General features: G+C 48.7%; 1 protein-coding gene across 4 annotated transcripts in view; it reads right to left on the minus strand.

The window, feature by feature from the left end:
- E2F3 (E2F transcription factor 3) overlaps positions 1 to 15,009 on the minus strand; it is an 83,333-nt gene extending 68,324 nt beyond the window's left edge. For 3 of the 4 annotated variants that reach the window (XR_008615629.1, XR_008615630.1, XM_024121806.2), the window contains exon 1: positions 14,545 to 15,009. Coding sequence is in view for 2 of the 4 variants with exons in the window: in XM_024121806.2 (XP_023977574.1) it covers positions 14,545 to 14,943 (399 nt within the window). In the remaining 2 variants the exon portion in view is untranslated. Of the gene's footprint in view, positions 1 to 13,338; positions 13,594 to 14,544 lie in introns of those variants that run through there. The other variant, XM_024121807.3, reaches the window with a different exon arrangement.
- Positions 15,010 to 18,038: the final 3,029 nt, after the last annotated feature.

Raw genomic sequence — 18,038 nt, forward strand, 5'->3', positions numbered from 1 at the left:
AAATTGGGTCATTTGTTGAGACGTGGATGGATCTAGAGACTGTCATACAGAGTGAAGTAAGTCAGAAAGAGAAAAACAAATATCGTATATTAACGCATATATGTGGAACCTAGAAAAATGGTACAGATGAACCGGTTTGCAGGGCAGAAATAGAGACACAGATGTAGAGAACAAACATATGGACACCAAAGTGGGGAAAGCCGCGGAGGGGTGGGGGTGGTGGTGTGATGAATTGTGCGATTGGGATTGACATGTATACACTGATGTGTATAAAACTGATGACTAATAAGAACCTGCTTTATATATTAAAAAAAAAAAAAAGAACCAAAACAGCCAAGACAATTTTGAAGAGGAAGAAGAAGATGTGGTAGTGATAAGGTGTGGAGACTTATTTATGCAATAACAAGACTTCTAAAATAAAACTAGTGTAATGTTGGCATGGGAGTGGGCAAGTACTGTATGTCAATGTAACAGTTCAGAGTGCTCAGGAAATGACCCACATATAATGAGAACTTGGTGTTATTATAAATTGGCATTATATTGTTTAATCAATATACTGTGCTAGATATTTTTGTATGAAAAAAATCAACTTAATTCTATATCTAGGACTCTTGGTGTTTCAGACTCATACTCAAACAATGTATCCCAAATTGAACTGATTGTAACTTGTGAAACTATTCCTTTTGTATTCTGTATATCACTAGCAAAGAAATTTGAAAGCCAGTATTTATTCTTCTGCCTCCTAAATTTATCTCGCACATCCAAGCCATAAAATATTTTGTAGAGTTAAAAAAAAAAAAGAATCTGTCAATTTAGATGTATAAGCAGAATCTTGGGCTAGTGCAGAAGTAAAGAATTTCTGTCAATCTGATTAGGGCTTTAAAAAAAATCCATCTTCATGAAAAAAAATTAGGTAACATCTATTTCTTTTAAGTTTCTAAGTTTATTTAATTACATATATATTTAAGTTTTAACTGATCAGAACTTCTGATTCCATGATTTAGGTTATAATTTATATGACGATTATTCATACCCATTCAAACTGTGGGTAGTCGAAAGCCTTTCACATAAAGAACTGTGGTATCTACTTATTGCCTTTACTGGTTTTCATAATGAGTTGGGAACAGGGGCGGGAATTTATCAAGTGGCCGGACACTCTGTGCCCAGCTCCAGGCTGGACGCTGGCCCAGGGTCTCTCATTTCATTTACTCTTCACGATATCTTTAAATACCCAAATTACCAGACATGTGAGGAGAGCAACCATTTCATTTCCAGAGAAGCCTGGTACATCTGGCTGGCAATTCGGTTATAGATATAAGGATTTTTACTGGTGCTAAATAAGAGGACGATTAAACGAGAAGGAATTAAAAGGAGGAACATAATTGTCAAACAAACACATCAAAAGCCTCTGGAGAAAAGGGAGGGAAGCAGTTTTCCTGTTCACGGGATGATGCTGAAAAGCCCAAAGAAGGATAAGAATGTCTGTTACTGAGTTCTGTGCTGTGGCTCACAGGATCCTCCCAGAGTCCTCCCATTTCAAAAAGGGATGCCAGGCCCAGAAGAGATCAAAGGGCACTGCCAGTTTTGAACTGTCTTGATACACCTAAGATCTTTCGTTAAGCGCTGCTGTTTTTGGAAATGCACTGTACGGGCAACACCCTCTTTGTCGCGTAAGACGACAGCCCAATCCAGGCCTTGGCTTCCCCTAGTCCTTTCTTGTTGAGAGCTATCTTTTCCCAAACTGTGCCTCTCGAACTTGGGCATTGGAAAGACCTGGGGGGGCCTGTCACACCCCAAGCTGCTGGTCACACTCAGAATTTCTGACTCAGTAGGTTTCGGGTGTGAACCCCAAATTTGCATTTCTAAAAAGCTCCCAGGTGCTGTTGCTGGTCCCGGACTACACATTTAAGAACCACTGTTGTGGAAAAAAAAGAACACGATCCATCAAAGACAGGAAGGGGGGTGGTGGGGGGGTTGTTTGTTACACGGCCATATCTGCATCACTCACGATCCAAGCCACACAAGGCAGGCGATTTTGTCTGTGTCGACCCTGCTGCATCCCCAGCACTTAGGACAGGGGCTGGCATACACTAGGTGCCCTATACATAACTGCTAAGTAAGTCAAATGAATCAGTATGCCCCGTGCTGGAAACTGGGGCCAGCGTGGGGATGGAGGAGCAAGGGAAGTGGTTGTGGAAACACGAGCAACAAAGGGAATGGCTTTTAACAGCTGAATTGCCCTGAAAGGGAAGCTCAACTTGCTTACAATGGTGGCAACAACAACGACAGCAGTAGTAACATAGATGATGCTATAACAAACACGTCCGAGTGTTTAGTACGTGGCTGGAGCTAGAGCCAGCACTTTACATGCATCGGGGTGTTCGGTTTTCACAACAACCTATGGGATGAGAACCTTGATTCTCCTCATTTAACAGGTGAGGAAACAGGTTAGAAAGGAAGTGATGCCCCCAAACCATCTATCTATCTATGGAGAAGCTGGTCCCAAGCAGAAGGTCTCTCTTAATTACCCCCAGTTGAGTAAATGATAAATGCAAAACTTCTTTGGCCTTCTCTGAACTGCAGACTTTGATCCTTTCTTCTCCGAGTTACGGAGAGGCTTCAAGTGGCCCATTCCTAGTATGCCTGATCACAAAACAGGCAGGGCTTTGGCTGGCTACACAGAGCACGTTTTCTCTATATCATCTCTCAAGAGTGGGACAGTGAATCACAGCGCTGGGGTTCCATGCAGGGCTTAGGCAAGCCCAATACAGGGCTAGTTCAGTGGTTCATCAACAGGGCAGGGAGGGGGCGGGGGATACATGTGGGCCGATTTTGCACTCGGGGGACATCGGACAGTGTCCAGAGACAATTTTGATTGTCATAACTGGAGGGCGCTACTGGCATCTGGTGAGGAGTCCTCACTACTCACTAGAGTAGTGAGTAGCCAACAGGGCACAGGACAGCCCCCCCACCCCCACCCGCAAAGAGGTATCTGGCCAAAATATCAATGGTGCTGAAACTCTGCTCCAATTTCAAAGCCTTCTCTGTCCCACCCCTCCCACCCCCGCCCCAGGTTGGATGCCTAAGAAACTTCATCGATATTCTCTTACAGCCTTCACTGTCTTTTAACTTGTCTCAGTTATTGGAGAACTTGTTTCATCTCCCCTATCTTCCGATGAACTCCTTGAGGGCCAGAAGAACATCTTACTCATTGAAACACCCAGAATACTGGGAACCGACTCAGCTCAGAGTGGGTGTTCAGTAAGTGTCCTGTACTTTGTTTTCCCTCAGATGGGTAAAAATGCTGAGAATTCACTCCTAACCGTGGAGGAGGGGCAGCGGGGTGAACACACTAAGTTAGGAACACACAGTACACTTCCTATAAACTTATCTCATTTAATCCTTCCAACCACTGAAGGAGACAGGAACACTATTTTAGGTAACTACGGCTCATAGAACTTGTGAAAGGTCACACGCTGATAAGCGACAGAGCACGTTTCTGGAGCCAGATGTCAAGCCCTATGCTCCTCCCGTACCCCACGACCATGCCATGGGTCCCCAGAGCTGAAAACCTCCCTCCTAAAGACGAGTCCCAGGATTAGAGTGTCTGAGATGCTAGCAAGGAAAACAGTAACAGAGAAGGTTGAAAACTTTACCACGTTATTGGTGTGATCATCACAAGTCTTGCCACCAAACGTAGCAACAAAATTGGTCCATTCAAGGGTTACTGCAAATAGGCTTAAATACAAGTTACATATTTAAAAATCAATGATAAAGACATTTAGAATTTACATGGCTCTTTCATTTTTAAACTTTAATACGCTAGGGCTTAAGAAAATATATCCAAGATATATATTTTTTTAATCTGCAAAGTCAGAGAGCACAGGAAATCATGGTCAAAAAAGCCATCTTAGTTCAAGACATAATTATGTGACCTTTCTTTACGCACAGCACTCTCCAGCTGGCTCTTTGCTTTCTCAAAGCAGCTAGGAGCCAGGCCCAGACCAGGGAAAGTACGTCATAAATAACATCTGATGGCTCGTCCCTGGGAGCCCTGACAGTATTGATCCCCCAAATCAACCTGATGAATCTGTCTCGTTTTCATATTATACAAGAAGTGAAAATGATGAAAGGTTTTTGTAGCACCAAGTTAATTTTTTGTTTTTTTAAGCTGAGGCCAGTCTTGGCTGGCTGCTGTTCATCAAGCCCTCCACTTTAACCTCTGTGCCAAAACCACATTCCCAGGGCTGGGTCCTGGCCTCTTAGAAAGCTGGGTGGCCCACGGTATCCCTCACAGCCAGCTCATTCCAAACTCACCATTCCCTCCACAGGGTGCAAACCCTGATGCAGGAAAAGCTCAGCCTTGTCCATTCTTTCAGCCCCAGGAGCTAACCATCTCGGGAGTCAAGGTCTTGTATTTCTTTTCTCCCGTAGCCTGCCTCTCACTTCCACCTTGCCTTTCACACCATCACTGTTGCTGTCCTGCTTCCAGACTCATCAACTCTGTAGCACCCATGCTCTAAATGGTATGCCCTACTTTTCTTCCCATGGGAATTTCTGCCTTTCTGCTCAGCTGGTAACCTGTTCCAGGCAGGCCCAGACCCGAGAGAATGGACAGTCTTCCTGCTATAGGGTAAAGTAAATCCCTTGAGGGCCGAGTGTCCAGTGTGTCACCCTGGTTCCCAGTGGTGTTGGTCCCAGGCAGCAGTGCTTGCTTGGACCCCCTAAGTTCTCAGCCCCTTGGGAGTGCTTTTTGTTTCACCTCCCTTGGGTTTTGGGTCACTCGTCTTTGGATGGTTTGCCTTGGCAATGACCTGGAAGTCCAGAAGCTGGTACAAGGGTCGGCATGGGGTACCAGTGCACCTGGCCCAGGTTTCTGGGGTCTGCGGACTTTGGAGCCAGGCTCCTTGGGTTCAGTTTCACTTGCCTCTCTCATCAGTGGAGCCCTGAGCCAGCCTCTTAAGCCCTCATTGTCTGCTTCTTCCTGTGCAGGACAGGCATGGTAATAATACCCACTTCATAGGTTATGTGGATAATGTGTTAATGCGCATAAAGCACTTACTTTAGTGCCCTCCATGCGCATGGGCACCTGATAAACATTAGCTATTATTATCCCATAGACCAGAGACTGCTGAGTGGCAGCCCTGAAGCCAAATCTGGCCCAGAGACCTATTTTGTTTGGCTTGCACATTTTCCTTTTTAATTGAGCCTGCATTTTAAAGCTGGTAGATTTCTGGCATTTTAAGAAAATTGGAGATCTGGCAACAAATGGGACCTGCTTTCCTCTCTGGAAGCCATCACCTGGGGCGGGGTCCCTCCTCGGCTGCCTTCTGACAGGGCATTTCTTCTTTGTTCAAGCCCAACTCCCATACTACTTATCGCCACCTTTCCATACCCCCCCAGTTAATTCCCTGCCCGGCCCTTGTAGGAAGGCAGTCTATTCCAGACCAACTTTATCGACGTATCCAGTGTCAGGTCCTGCTATTCCCCCATATCGACACCAGTCCAACTGGTCTCCTTACGCTAGCCTACTTCCTGCCTTCCTACCTTGGCCTCATGACGTTCCCCCAGCCATGAACAGCCTCCCAAACCTTCCCCGTCCACCTAGTCCAGCGGTTCCAATTGAGTGCACGTTAAAATGACCTGGGACACTTTCAAAAAATACTCAGGTCTAGATGGGGGTATTTCTCGAAAGTGCCAAGATGATTCAAATATACACCCAAATGCGCTCTAAGGTCGGTGACCATGGGATCCATGGCCTGCCCATCCCCCTGGTCCAGCTGGCACATCCTGTCGATACTGGACAACCGAGGACAAGATGAGTCTTGTTTGACTCCTGTTTGGTCTTGCTTGCGACTCAACTTGTGTTTAGAGCCCGTCTCCCCAGACAGACTATAAACTCAAGAGTGGGTGGATCACACTTCATACTTCTTTTGCATCCTCAACAGGAAGACTGGGGCGCCAAGCACACTGTGGGTGCCTAATGACAACGCCTCTTGTCAGATATTTGAGCGTCCACAACGGAGAAGGCATTGCAAGGACGACACGACGAGAAAACCACAGCCTGGTTTCCTGAAGCTTGTGGGTTTGGAGGAAGAGTCAAGGGCACCACCGATGAGGATGTCAGGTGGACTAAGATGTGCTACGGGAAGGAAGCAGTAACTTGAGGGAAGGGAGGAACCCAAGGCCTGGGGAATCAGGGAAGGCTCTGTGCAGGGGGTGTCCTTGATGGGCTGGTGGAAAGGATGGCAGCAGAGGAACAAGCAAATAAATGCACGGGAGGGAAAGCAGCAGCCACCGTTAAGCGCTGTGCCATGTCAGGATCCCAGTGGGGAGGAATGGGAAGCAGAACGGGAAGGGCGAGATTTCGCTGGACCTCAAACGCTAGGGAAAAGGTTGTAATTAATTTGATAAGTCACGGAACCAGCCCGTGAAGGCTGTAACTCTGGCCTCCTTCTAAAAGCCAGGCAGAGAGAGAGGTGAGGGGTAAGTGGGAGGAACAGGCATAACACACGGAACAACTAGGCACTGTGAGGGAGGAGAGAAGGGGACAGGGATGCCCGGAGGCAGCTCCCCTCCGCACCCTGGCTGGGGCCTCCCATCCTGCAGGGCCCCAGACACCTCAGACGCCCTGATCTCCACCGTTCAGTCTTAAGCCCGAGTTTACTGTACAGAAGTGAAAGCACGTTAAGAGTGCAACTTTATTAACATAGATAATCACAGAAATAAAAGATTTTCGTCACGACAGCATCGCTACCAAAAGGACTACGATAATAAGACGTTTATCTTTCTGCCCTTGGACAGCTTATAAAGAGATACAAAGATCCTACAGAGTATGTTGGGAGAAAACCGCCCTGTGGTTCACTCCTCCTCCTCATCACCGCCATTTGTAGAGGTGTAAACTGGGTCTGCATGAACACAAGGGCTGGTTCAGAACCTAAACCACCAAAGGATGGGCCCAAGAGACAGCCACGGAAGAAAAGGGCAATTCCACCACGTATCTACTGAATCCTTCCCACGGGTCAGGCACCGGCCTAGGCGCCTTACAAATATGACCTCATTTAATTGTCCCGATCCCCAGGAGGTAGCTACTGTGATTTCCCCACTTTACAGGTGAGGCTATTAAGACGCATAGGTTAAGCAGAGTTGCCCAAAGTCACAGAGGATAAGAACCCAGACACTCTGGCTTCAGGCTCCATCGTCTGACTCTTATACTTGGCTGCCCTTCAGTTTGCCTTTTAGGTGGAGGGTGTGGGTTAGGTACATATAAGCCTTCACCTCTCCTAAGGGCTGCCAGACCCAGAAAGGCTCAGAAGGGATGGGGTCACAGGGCTGCTGCTCTGCTTATGTATTTCTGGAGCCTCAAAGCATCAGACATGGAGAAAGGGCAAGGGAGGGGTGAAATCTATAGGCTCTGAGCTGACCTCCTGTGACCCCCAGTGTCCAGAGCTGCAACTTTCAAGATCATGAAGACCAGAGCTTGGAGGAGACCTTCTCAGCAGTCAGGCGCATGCTGCGGGAGCTAACAGGGTCTCCTGGGGAGCCAGGCATGAGACGGCGGGGAGAACCAAGGGCGCTCAGCTCCTCTGCTGAGACGGACTCCGGATGGACTCCGGAGATGGACTCCATCCACCACAAAGTCCTCCAGGGGAAATCAGCTTCACTGATAACTACAGGTCTCACCAGCAGTTGCTCCCTGATCTAACACCGCACCTACACATGGCACCTTTCTGGTTTGTGGTTTACAGACAAGCCATATATCCCCGGCCCCTAACAGGCTGGTGAACTATAGCGCCATTGGATTATGTTTCACTCTTAGGCTTCAGGGCTTGAAGTGATTCTATTTTTAAGCTTTCGCAATTCCACAAGTAAAAGAAGACGTTTTAAGGAAATTAGTTCTGGTTTTTAGGGGATGAGGACTTCTTCCCCTGAAAGAGGTAAGCTTTGTTAAACCAGCAATCTTTCTGAAGGAAGGGCACCTGGTCTAATGTCACTGGGCAAGGGCCCCAGGACCTCTGAAAACCACAACAGTCACCCAGGATGTGGACAGCCCGGGACAAACCTCCAACACCAGAGCTATACTGTGCCCTTCTCCTGAAGAGAGTGGCAAAGATCCTTTCAGGTTCTATTCTCAGCGAAGTATGTTTCACCGTTTGAGCACCTGACGTGTCATATCCACAAAAATTTGCAAATAACAAATAAAGCTTTAAAAAGGCTACTATCATGTTTTTTATAAGAGTCAGTCATTCCTTCCATTTTTTAAAATTCCCTTTCATCGAACATCTAAAGGAGTGTGGCTTATTTTGTACCTTTGAGAATGAGCGGTTACTCTAAAGCCAACTGTTCAAAGGACACTTCTGTATGTGTCTATTTTAAAAATGTAACCATTCCTGAAGGCAATCTTAAATGTATTCTACACATCCCAATTTTCCCATATAGGGCACATGAGACTCAGTTAACCTTCTCTTGGCAAATGGGGCTGCTTCTAAGAATTCCAGGCTCCAGTTTCAGTACTGGCTTCGCCACTAGTTAGCTTGTGACCTTGGGTAAGTAACAACTGCATTGGGTCTTAATTTCCGCCCCCGCATATTGAAGGGGATTGGGTCAGATGATGACTCTTGCTTTACAGCTCTCACATGTTACCATTCAAAGACCACTGGGAATATCAATGATTGCCTATGCTAATTAGAAGAATTAGTTATAAGAATGTTGTCTAGACACTAGAAACAGCCCCAGACGGTTGGACTACAGTAATAGAAAGCAGACTAAAGTCAATTACTTTTATTCTTCTTACTTCCTCCTATCTCCTCTCTATTCCATCAGCTGTCCGTTCTCACTGCTATCAACCTCTGCTGACATAAACCCCCGCCTTAGTTTACAAAGCTAAGCAGTGGTCTGTTTCACCCAGGTTCTCCAGCAAAGCAAGGGGCCCAGGCTTTATGATTGCAACCTGGCAACCGGTGGGCTTTATCTCTTCCCCTTCAAAGTTATATTGTAGATGACTGTGGCCGCCACAGCAACAAGATTGACCCCCAGTTAAGGTTGGAGGCGGACTGAGTACGCATCCTTGTAACTTACACATTCTTTGAGTTCCAAAAACGCATTGCTTTGGGAGGAGAGCGTTTGAAGCAAAAGCGACAACAGAAAATAAACCGATTTCCTTCTTACTGGCCCCAAAGCTATATGTATTATCCCTCTATATTAACGCTACTCCTGCCTTCCAGGATTCCTTATCCCCATCCCAGCTGCTGTCTTTTGTCCCTTCTGTTGTATAACTTTTCCTTGTGTAAGATACATTTTCCAAGCCACTCTTGGAAGCCAAAGAGAAGGTCAGGGTAGGAGGAAGGAGATACCATTAGTGGTTTCCTATACTTACTGCTTTCCCAGTTAGCGTCCCTTCTTAGTCCCATGAAAAATGATCAGTAGAAAAAATGCTTCTTAGCAATTGTAAATACAGTCCCCGAAACACTTTTAAGCTGCTAACAAGCATGAAAAATATGCATTAAACCACATGCTTAGTACCTCAAAGAATTCAGGGAAGTTCCTCTCTTTAAAAACCAAAATGAGGGCTTCCCTGGTGGCGCAGTGGTTGAGGGTCCGTCTGCCGATGCAGGGGACGCGGGTTCGCGCCCCGGTCCGGGAGGATCCCACGTGCCGCGGAGCGGCTGGGCCCGTGAGCCACGGCCGCTGGGCCTGCGCGTCCGGAGCCTGTGCTCCGCAGCGGGAGAGGCCACAGCAGTGGGAGGCCCGCGTACCGCAAAAAAAAAAAAAAACAAACCCAAATTGAAACAGAGCACCTGATAAGAATTGCAATCTACCTTCGTTGCCTTTTGCACTATTTGGGGCGGTTTCACGGGCATCTGGGAGGGATGTGATTTAATGAGCACAGGCAGTGGCTGATTTTTCACTCTTCCTAGTTTAAAATGTTAGTAGAAAGGAGGTGGTTAAAAAGGAATTGGAGTCAGTCAGCCTGGGAAAGTGGATGTAAACGAGACATACAAATGGAATATATGTTAAGTCATAGTAAATTAGAAAACCAGCCAGAAAAATCAACTATGAATGTCTGAAGCCTTGCCAAGTGGGTCCAGGTCCTTTGGAAAAATGCTAAAGGTATGGACGGTGTGTCTTTGGGGATGGCAATAAAAGACCACTATGGGTTATACCTATGAGAAATGAGAATAAAAGCCACTTTTCCCTACAACCTTTCAACCTCCAGGTGCTCTTATCTATTCATGTCTAAGCTTAGAGTATTATTTTCTGTTTTCACGTTAGCTTTACACAGCAGAACATTAATCTCAGAATCTACTCTTCCAAGTATTACATAAGGTGACGATTTATAGAAAAACGACAACAAAAAAAAATCCTTTCCTGTTCACAAGCTTGGGTTCCTTAACTCACAGAGCCACGTTTAAGGGTGCTTTGTTTCAGAGGATGATTAGAGTGGTGCCCTGGGTACTGATTATAGTGGAGCTATTTGTACTGCCTGAGTCTGGGCACTGCATTATATTAAAACTTCCATTTTGGGGTATGTAGTGACTAAAAATTCTCTCCTAGCTTAAACTTGGCACCAACCATCTATCTCAGCAGAAGCAAGATTATTGACTACAGAACCACAGGAACCCAGCATTTTTCTTCTTTTATATTTATACAGGAAAGAAAGAGACTCAGCTGTAGCACCTATGGTTTCTCCGTTCTTACAGGGAAATTTCAAGCATTGTGGGTGCCTTCCCAAAGTCTAATCAGTGGGATGCTATGACTGGATTAAATTAAATCAGATGTGACAGGCCATTGTCTCTTGCATTAATAGATCCCAAACTTCCTAGAAGCGGAATGAAATCATTTCAGCTTCTTTTTAGCAGAGGCAGAAAATGATGAAGGCCTCTCAGTTCCAGAAAATATATAGCACTTGTGACTCTCGTTTCTCTAGACTCCTTCCATGTCCAACAGCTCACCATCTAGAACTGAATTTATCTAGTGCATGTCTCTGCCTTGGTGATGATTAAGAGTTCAGTTCTACAAAAGCCACTAAGCACGGGCTGCACGCAAAAGATGGCCGGTCCATGCAGTCAAGGGAGGAGCAAGGCAAAAAAGTGAGGATGAGTTGATCTAAATTTGTCACAACTCAAGGCACAAGCTCATGCTGGGGCAGTTCATCACCACCATCTCTAACATAGGCCTGTGGTACTGACATGTCCCTATTTTATCCATTCTTAGGAGAGCCATGATTTATGGATTTAAAAACTCAAGTTAAATAGGTATAGTTAATTACATATCATTTTTTAAAACTTTTAACCATTTTACTCATATATGTCAACAAAGGGGCAGTGTGCACATGGTCTTACATTATTTCTCTAAGTTCCAAAAAAATATAAATTTCTGAATATTCATTTTTTTATTGGGCATCTACTATTTACCTGGCACTGTGCTAAGTGTTTTACATGCATTATCATAACTAACCCTTAAAAAGAACTTTCAAGTTCGTACTGTTATTGTCCCTATTTTACAGAAGAGGAAACTGTGTTGTGAGAGTTTAAGTTATTTGCCTAAGATCCAACGACCTGTAAATGACAGAGGCAATTACAGCTAGTAAGGTAGTACTGAGATATATATATATATATATATATATATATATATATATATATATATATATATATATACACATTTTTTTTCCCACATTTAAAAAAAAGGTGAAGAATATGCTCCTGGTTGTTCTAGAGACAGAACATGGAATCAGAACCAGGTGGGTCTGTAACTGTGGCCACTTGAACAAGGAGTTCTCAACCTCTTCTTGGATGGAAAGTGTTTAAATGATCTCTTTGCTCAGCCAATCACTTAGCTATCCCCATGCTGTCCCTCCTGCTTAGGGAAAGAATATCAACGAAAGTTCAAGACTTCAATAGAAATCTAATATAATTTTGATAAGAAAAAAAAGAAACCAAACTTTATATACTGTGCTCATGATTTTGGAATAATAATCTCATGGTAAGGAGGATAAAGTTTTGAAGTAGCTTGGAAGGTGGTGAGGGTAATTTTTTATACTTTAAATACTTAAATACAATGAATTACATAGAAGTTTGGCTAGACAGTTTCAGAGACCTGGCCCAGGTGGGCTAAAATTCAAAAGAAAAAAAAAAAAAGCAACCTGGTCCTCTCACAATTTCCCATTGTCAAAACTACCCTCCCGTAAATCTGAATCAAGTCCCAGAAGTATGTCAATAGCTGGTTGTTTCAGATTAGGTTTATGATACAGTGACAGAACCCTGTAGGGGGCAAATATGCTTAAAATATATCCAAGCACGTTTAGGTCAAGTCAGTAATAGTATTTAATGCTAATAAAAGCGTGGCATATTCTTGTGTCTGAGAATCCTGCACTCTGGATGCTGTTATGTGTAAGCAGGTACTGTACTCTTTCCCCCCTGCTGGCAGACCCTAGTCACTAATACACCATGAGCTTCTTTGACTGAGACGGTATCACACATCCCTAGCAAGTATCTCTGGGGCTGAAAAGCAGTTAAGATCCAACTCAAGGAGAAATTGGGAAGAGTCATGAATTAAAATTTTTCATTATTCCAAAACCCATCTAATCCCCCAAAGTGTTGCCTGCGTGCCGACTCTCTTAAAGACCTCTGCAAAATCTTGATTCTTCAAAAATTCAGCCCACTCGGAGCCGAGACAAGGTGAGGTCAACGACTGATATTATCAGCCAACCATTTATCTAACTGGGTTTGGTTCGTTTCTAGCCTCGTGGGGTCCAAGTCTCACCACGAGGGTGAAGACGGGAGGCATGGAGGAAGGGAATGAAGGAGAGAAAAGGAGAAAGGAGGAAGACCTCCGGGCCACACTTCTTTCTAGTATCAACAAAAAGAGAAGCCGCATACTGACCTAAATCATCTCTCAAAGGCGCTTTATAAATTACAGGGACAAAGGGAGGGGGTGGCGGGTGGCCTGGGAATCCTACAGACACCCTACCCTCTGACCCGCCCCCCTCCCCCTCCAGCACAAGGGAAGGAAGATAGAAAACAGAGCTCAACTCGGCCATTGGCGAGAAGCCCCCCCCTCCGGTTTTCGATCGCCCATCCCTCGGGCCCCTAGAAAAAAAACACACGTAAACACCATACCCACCCCCTGGGGCGGACACTCCTGCCCGGAGGTTCCTAGAACCGGAGGCCGGGCATTTACTTAGTTAGATTTTTCTTGCTTACTCATTTCCCTCGAGCACCCAACCCCCCGTTCCCACTCCAAAACCCCGCTCAACCGCCTACCCTCACGGCTCCAACCCCCAACAGAATCCGGTGCCCCCGCGGCGGCGGCGGCCCCCGAGCCGTCCCGGTCACTAACCTGCTGCTGTAAGGGCATTTCCGAAACCAGCCTGGCTCCGGGGGGAGGTGGGGGGGGCCGGCTGGAGAGGGGGCCCGGAGGGCCGAACGGACCGGCGGCGCCGGGCGAGGGCGGGCGCCCGTGGAGGGGGTTGGGGAGAGGAGAGGGAGGGTGGCCGCTCCGGGGGCGGGTGCGAGGGCGCCGGGACCGTCCCAGGCCAGGGAGCCGGCGAGCAGGAGGAAGTGGGTGCCCCCTCTCCCCCTCCAGCGCCCCCTCCCGCCGCCGCCTCCTCCCCAGTCACAGGCGCGTCCTCCGCGCACGTGTGCGAAACGTCACCGGCGGGTCCCGGGGAGAGGGACAGACCCAGGCGGCGGGACGGGAACACGGCTGCCCCCGCCCTCCGTCGCCGGGGGGCGGAGAGGGGGACAGGGCGGGGAAGAAAGGGGCAAGGGGAGAGGCGGGTCAAGGGCAGGCCCGGGGCCCGGCGAGGCAGGCCCGGGCGCTCGGGCCACGCGGGCGCCGCCGCTGCCACCACCGGGATGCGCCCAGGCCGGGGTGCCCGCCCGCTAGCCCCTCACCCCCAGAGGGCCCACGCCCCGGCCTGCAGCCAGCTTCCAGCTCCACCTCCCCCCTCGGCTTCCCCCAGCCCCTTTGTTGCCGGGAGTTACAGATCCCAAAATGTGTCAAGCGCAGCCTGGCAGAGCCCCTGCACTCCGAGCACGCCTTAGGGACCCCCGGCTGCCAACGGGCCTCCGAGGCCGGCGGGCGGCCATCACCCCCAGGGCCCCCCGGTTTCCACCCCCCTGGAGTCTCCCACTCCCCAGTTCACTACTCCCTCCCCCACCCCCTTCTCCATCCGGGGCGTGACCCCTTCCTACGCCCGAGAAAGAGGAAGCTTCGAGTTGGAGGGGAGGGGAGAGTGGGGGTAGGGAAAAGTGCAGGAAAGGAAGGGGGGGGGGGCCGCGAAAAGTTTCGGAGTGTTTGATGTGGTTCGCGCTATGGCGATCCCCGCTGCCCCGCTTGCCTGGCGAAGCCCCCCAGACCCTTCGGGGGTTCGGGGGGAACACACAAGTCTAACAATAAACTCTCGTTGGAGGAGCAGCCGCCGAGGCCCACGACGCTCGGCCCCGCGCTCTCCCAGGGTGGCCCGCAGCGCGCCCACCACCCCGCGCGGTGCGAGCCCACCTCCCGCCCGGGCTGGGGACGGTGGGAACGGGAGGGCATTACCGGAGGGCCGCCGCCGCCGCCGCCGCCGCCGCGTCCCAGCGCTGGTGGCTGCTGCAGCAGCCCGGCTCTGCTGGAGGGTCCGTGCGGCGTGGTGTAGAGGAGGCTGCCGGCGGTCTGCTCCACGCCGGGGGCACTGGGGAGGAGGGGGCCGGCGGCGACGGCGCCGCTTTGGAGGGAGGAGGAACAGGAGGTGGTGGAAGTGTTCGTGGTGAGGATCTGGATGTACGCGCTCGGGGCGGCGGCAGCAGCGGCGGTGGCGGCGGCGGGGAAGCCGGGGCTGGCTAGCAGTGCCCTTTTGTCCATGGAGGCTGCAGCGGCGGCGGCGACGACAGCCGCCCCCTCCCCACCCCCGGCGGTCACCAGGTACTGCTCCAGGGCGGGCTGGATCCCCTTTCTCATCTCTCGCTCCTGCTCTTTTTATTGCTATGGTATATTAACGTATTGTTTTCAATTTCTTTATTATTTGCAGTCGGAGTTTCCAAGTCTCTCCTTCTCTCCTCCCCGCCCGGCGCTTCCGAGCCCCTTCTCTCCCTTTTCTTTTTATTTTTCCGCACCGCCCGGGCCCCGGGGGCCAAAAATAATCGGGGCTCTGGAGAGAGGAGGGTCCCGGGCGCACGGATATCGGGCCCCGAGGGGGGATGGAGGCGTCGGGGGCGGCCGATGCAATGGATTGCGAGGCGGCGGCGGCAGCACGGGTGCTGCGGCCGGCAGCTGAAAAATGGCTCCAGGAAGCTGCTGCTGACAATGAATGAAGGGATACGGTTTACGCGCCAAGGTCCTCCCGCGAAACTCAGATTTCCCGCCGGCTTTTCAAACCATATTTGCATATCCCCGCCCCTCAACCCGCCGAGGACCGTTCCCACAGCCCATTGGGCCTCTGTCTCCTTCCTTCCGTCCCAATCACGGAGCAGGGTCGCAACTTGCCGGTTTCCATTGGCTGCCGTGCATCATGGTTGCCGGGGCGACAGGGGCCCTATTTGCATATGCTTCCTCGATTGGCTGGGAGGGAATAGGGGTTTTAGGAGGTGGGGGTAAAGTCCGCCTTCTCTCCCACGGAAGACCACGCCTGGTGCAGGCTCCGCCCCCGTCCCCGCCCGCCAGCCGGGCGGGCACTGCTGACCTGGGCAGGGACTCCGCGCCCCGCAGACTCAGTGTGGATCTAACCTAGAGCGCAAGTTTCGCTTTTGTAAATTGTCAAGGTGACTAAAGGGGACACTTTCGGGAACTCTCTTCCGTTTGACCAGTCAGTGTAATAGATGAACAACAGCGAGAGATCCTCCCAAGTATGTGCCAAAGGCAAGTTGGACCTTGCGAACGACGCCTGGCAGGTGGAAACCGAGCCCTTTAAATCGTGGGTTTCTCTCTTCCTGAAATCCGACCAATGCCGTGGCGAGAGCTGATCGCGAGGCCGAGGCTGATGGACAGAAGCATGTGGGCCGACAGAATCGTGGGGGCAGAAGGTTCGACTGACGTGATTGCGGGCACCATTTAATTACCATTCCAGATCATTACCGGTAGCTTCATTATTAGCCTGGATGGGGTTTAAGTAAAAATTAACTCCGAATGTTTTGCCGAGTGAAATCTTACCACAAGTACTGATTTGAGTCCAGCAGACACCCCCAAAACTCTACCCACTGGCCCAGAAGCACCCAGGGCAGTTAATCTGGGCTAACCTAGAACTGATTTGCGTGTTTCTAATCCGCCAAACAGTAATCCGAAGAAGTACGTGCTTCCCACGATGACGTCTTGCTCCTAACAAACGCTGCACGCTGGGCACGAGCACTTTACAATTTCGGTATCCTACCAAGCTCTCTGACACGACGACGCAAACCTATTCCAAAATATTTTAAAAGAATTTTTTAAAGTAAACTAGAAATTGCCACCAGAAAAATATTAAATTATTGTCAAATTGACTTCTGTGTCGGTGCAAGTGTTCATGGGTCTTAAAATTGAAGATTGCGCCTGTGAGACTGAGCAGGAAAAGGGACCCCGGCAGGTTGTGGGAAAAGGTGGACCTAGGTCAGGTCATCATTTACAGTTCCAGTCACTGAGAACTGCACAAAATAGCTGCTGATCTGGTGCTCACTGGGTGATGAGCATTGCAATACCTCAAGCCCTTTTGCAAGACTTTTTAAATTTTTATTATTATTATTATTAATTTTCAAAACTCATATGCTCAGTCTTCTGAAAGGTCTGACAAGATATGTCAGTTCAGGCTAGGAGTCCTTACTACTTCAGTCCTGTTACCTGAAATAGGGTGAACTCAAAGTACTGTTACACCTTGCACCAGGCTCAGGAATATTTTGGTCTTGCACTCAAGCTAATTGAGGATCCAAGGCCCAGTAGCCAAACATTTACTGACATAAATGATAAGTGTCATCAAACTGACACTATCTTTAGGGCAGATGAGGTGGTATTCAAGGGGCATCAATTGCTGGTTGGGCTAGAGGCATAAGGTATTGGCAACTTCCTTGACCTTGTTCCATCAAAGTTACTTTCCACTGTGGGTCACTATGGAGGAAACTTGTACTGCGACTACTTGGATATCACCAGCTGTAGAACGTCACCGGCAGCATGCATTTGGTGGCTCTTGTGGGGATTGTGGGAGGGGGGGATGGTGCAACATGCACAGTCATTATAAGACCTGCATTTTAAGATTAGAGACAAGCCTAGGACCTGGGACTGTGCACAGAATCTCTGCCTGAACTCACGCTCCTCTTCACTGGTCACAGTAAGATGGATATAACACAGTCACAAGGGAGCAAGTGTTCATCATCTAGATTCACACCTGTGGTTCTGGTTTAGAAAGCTTTGAAATATTTACCATTCTACCTTAGCCAAGTTATAATTTTTTTTTTTTTTTTTTTTTCGGTACGCGGGCCTCTCACTGCTGTGGCCTCTCCCGTTGCGGAGCACAGGCTCCGGACGCGCAGGCTCAGCGGCCATGACTCACGGGCCCAGCCGCTCCGCGGCATGTGGGATCTTCCCGGACCGGGGCACGAACCCGTGTCCCCTGCATCGGCAGGCGGACTCTCAACCACTGCGCCGCCAGGGAAGCCCCCCAAGTTATCATTTTTAATGTAGGGTATTTGATAGAGAAACAGATGTTTTGACATTTTATGCCTAGTGAACCACAGGATGGGGTGGGAAGGGTTCAAAGAGAGAAGAGGAGGTGTTAGAAGTTAAGATGCTAAAATTTGGGGCAGGCTATTAATTTGTGGAGAGGTAGCATGTTTTAGAAGAAAGAAAATGGGCTTTGGAGCCAGAGTGATCTGGTTTAAATTCTAGCTCTGCCACTTATTGGCTATATAACTTTAATCTTTAAAAGCCTGTGTTCTTGTATGTTCAATGGGAACCCATATTGTAGTACCGGTATTGCAAGATTATGATGAAAAGAGGCAATAATAATGGCACTTTACCAGGTATACAGCAAGTGCTCAATAAGTGGTAGGTATTTATGATTCTACTGGTTTGTGTGATTGTGCTTTGCAGCT

This window comes from Physeter macrocephalus, chromosome 18, assembly GCF_002837175.3.
Source record: "Physeter macrocephalus isolate SW-GA chromosome 18, ASM283717v5, whole genome shotgun sequence".
Lineage (NCBI taxonomy): Eukaryota > Metazoa > Chordata > Mammalia > Artiodactyla > Physeteridae > Physeter > Physeter macrocephalus.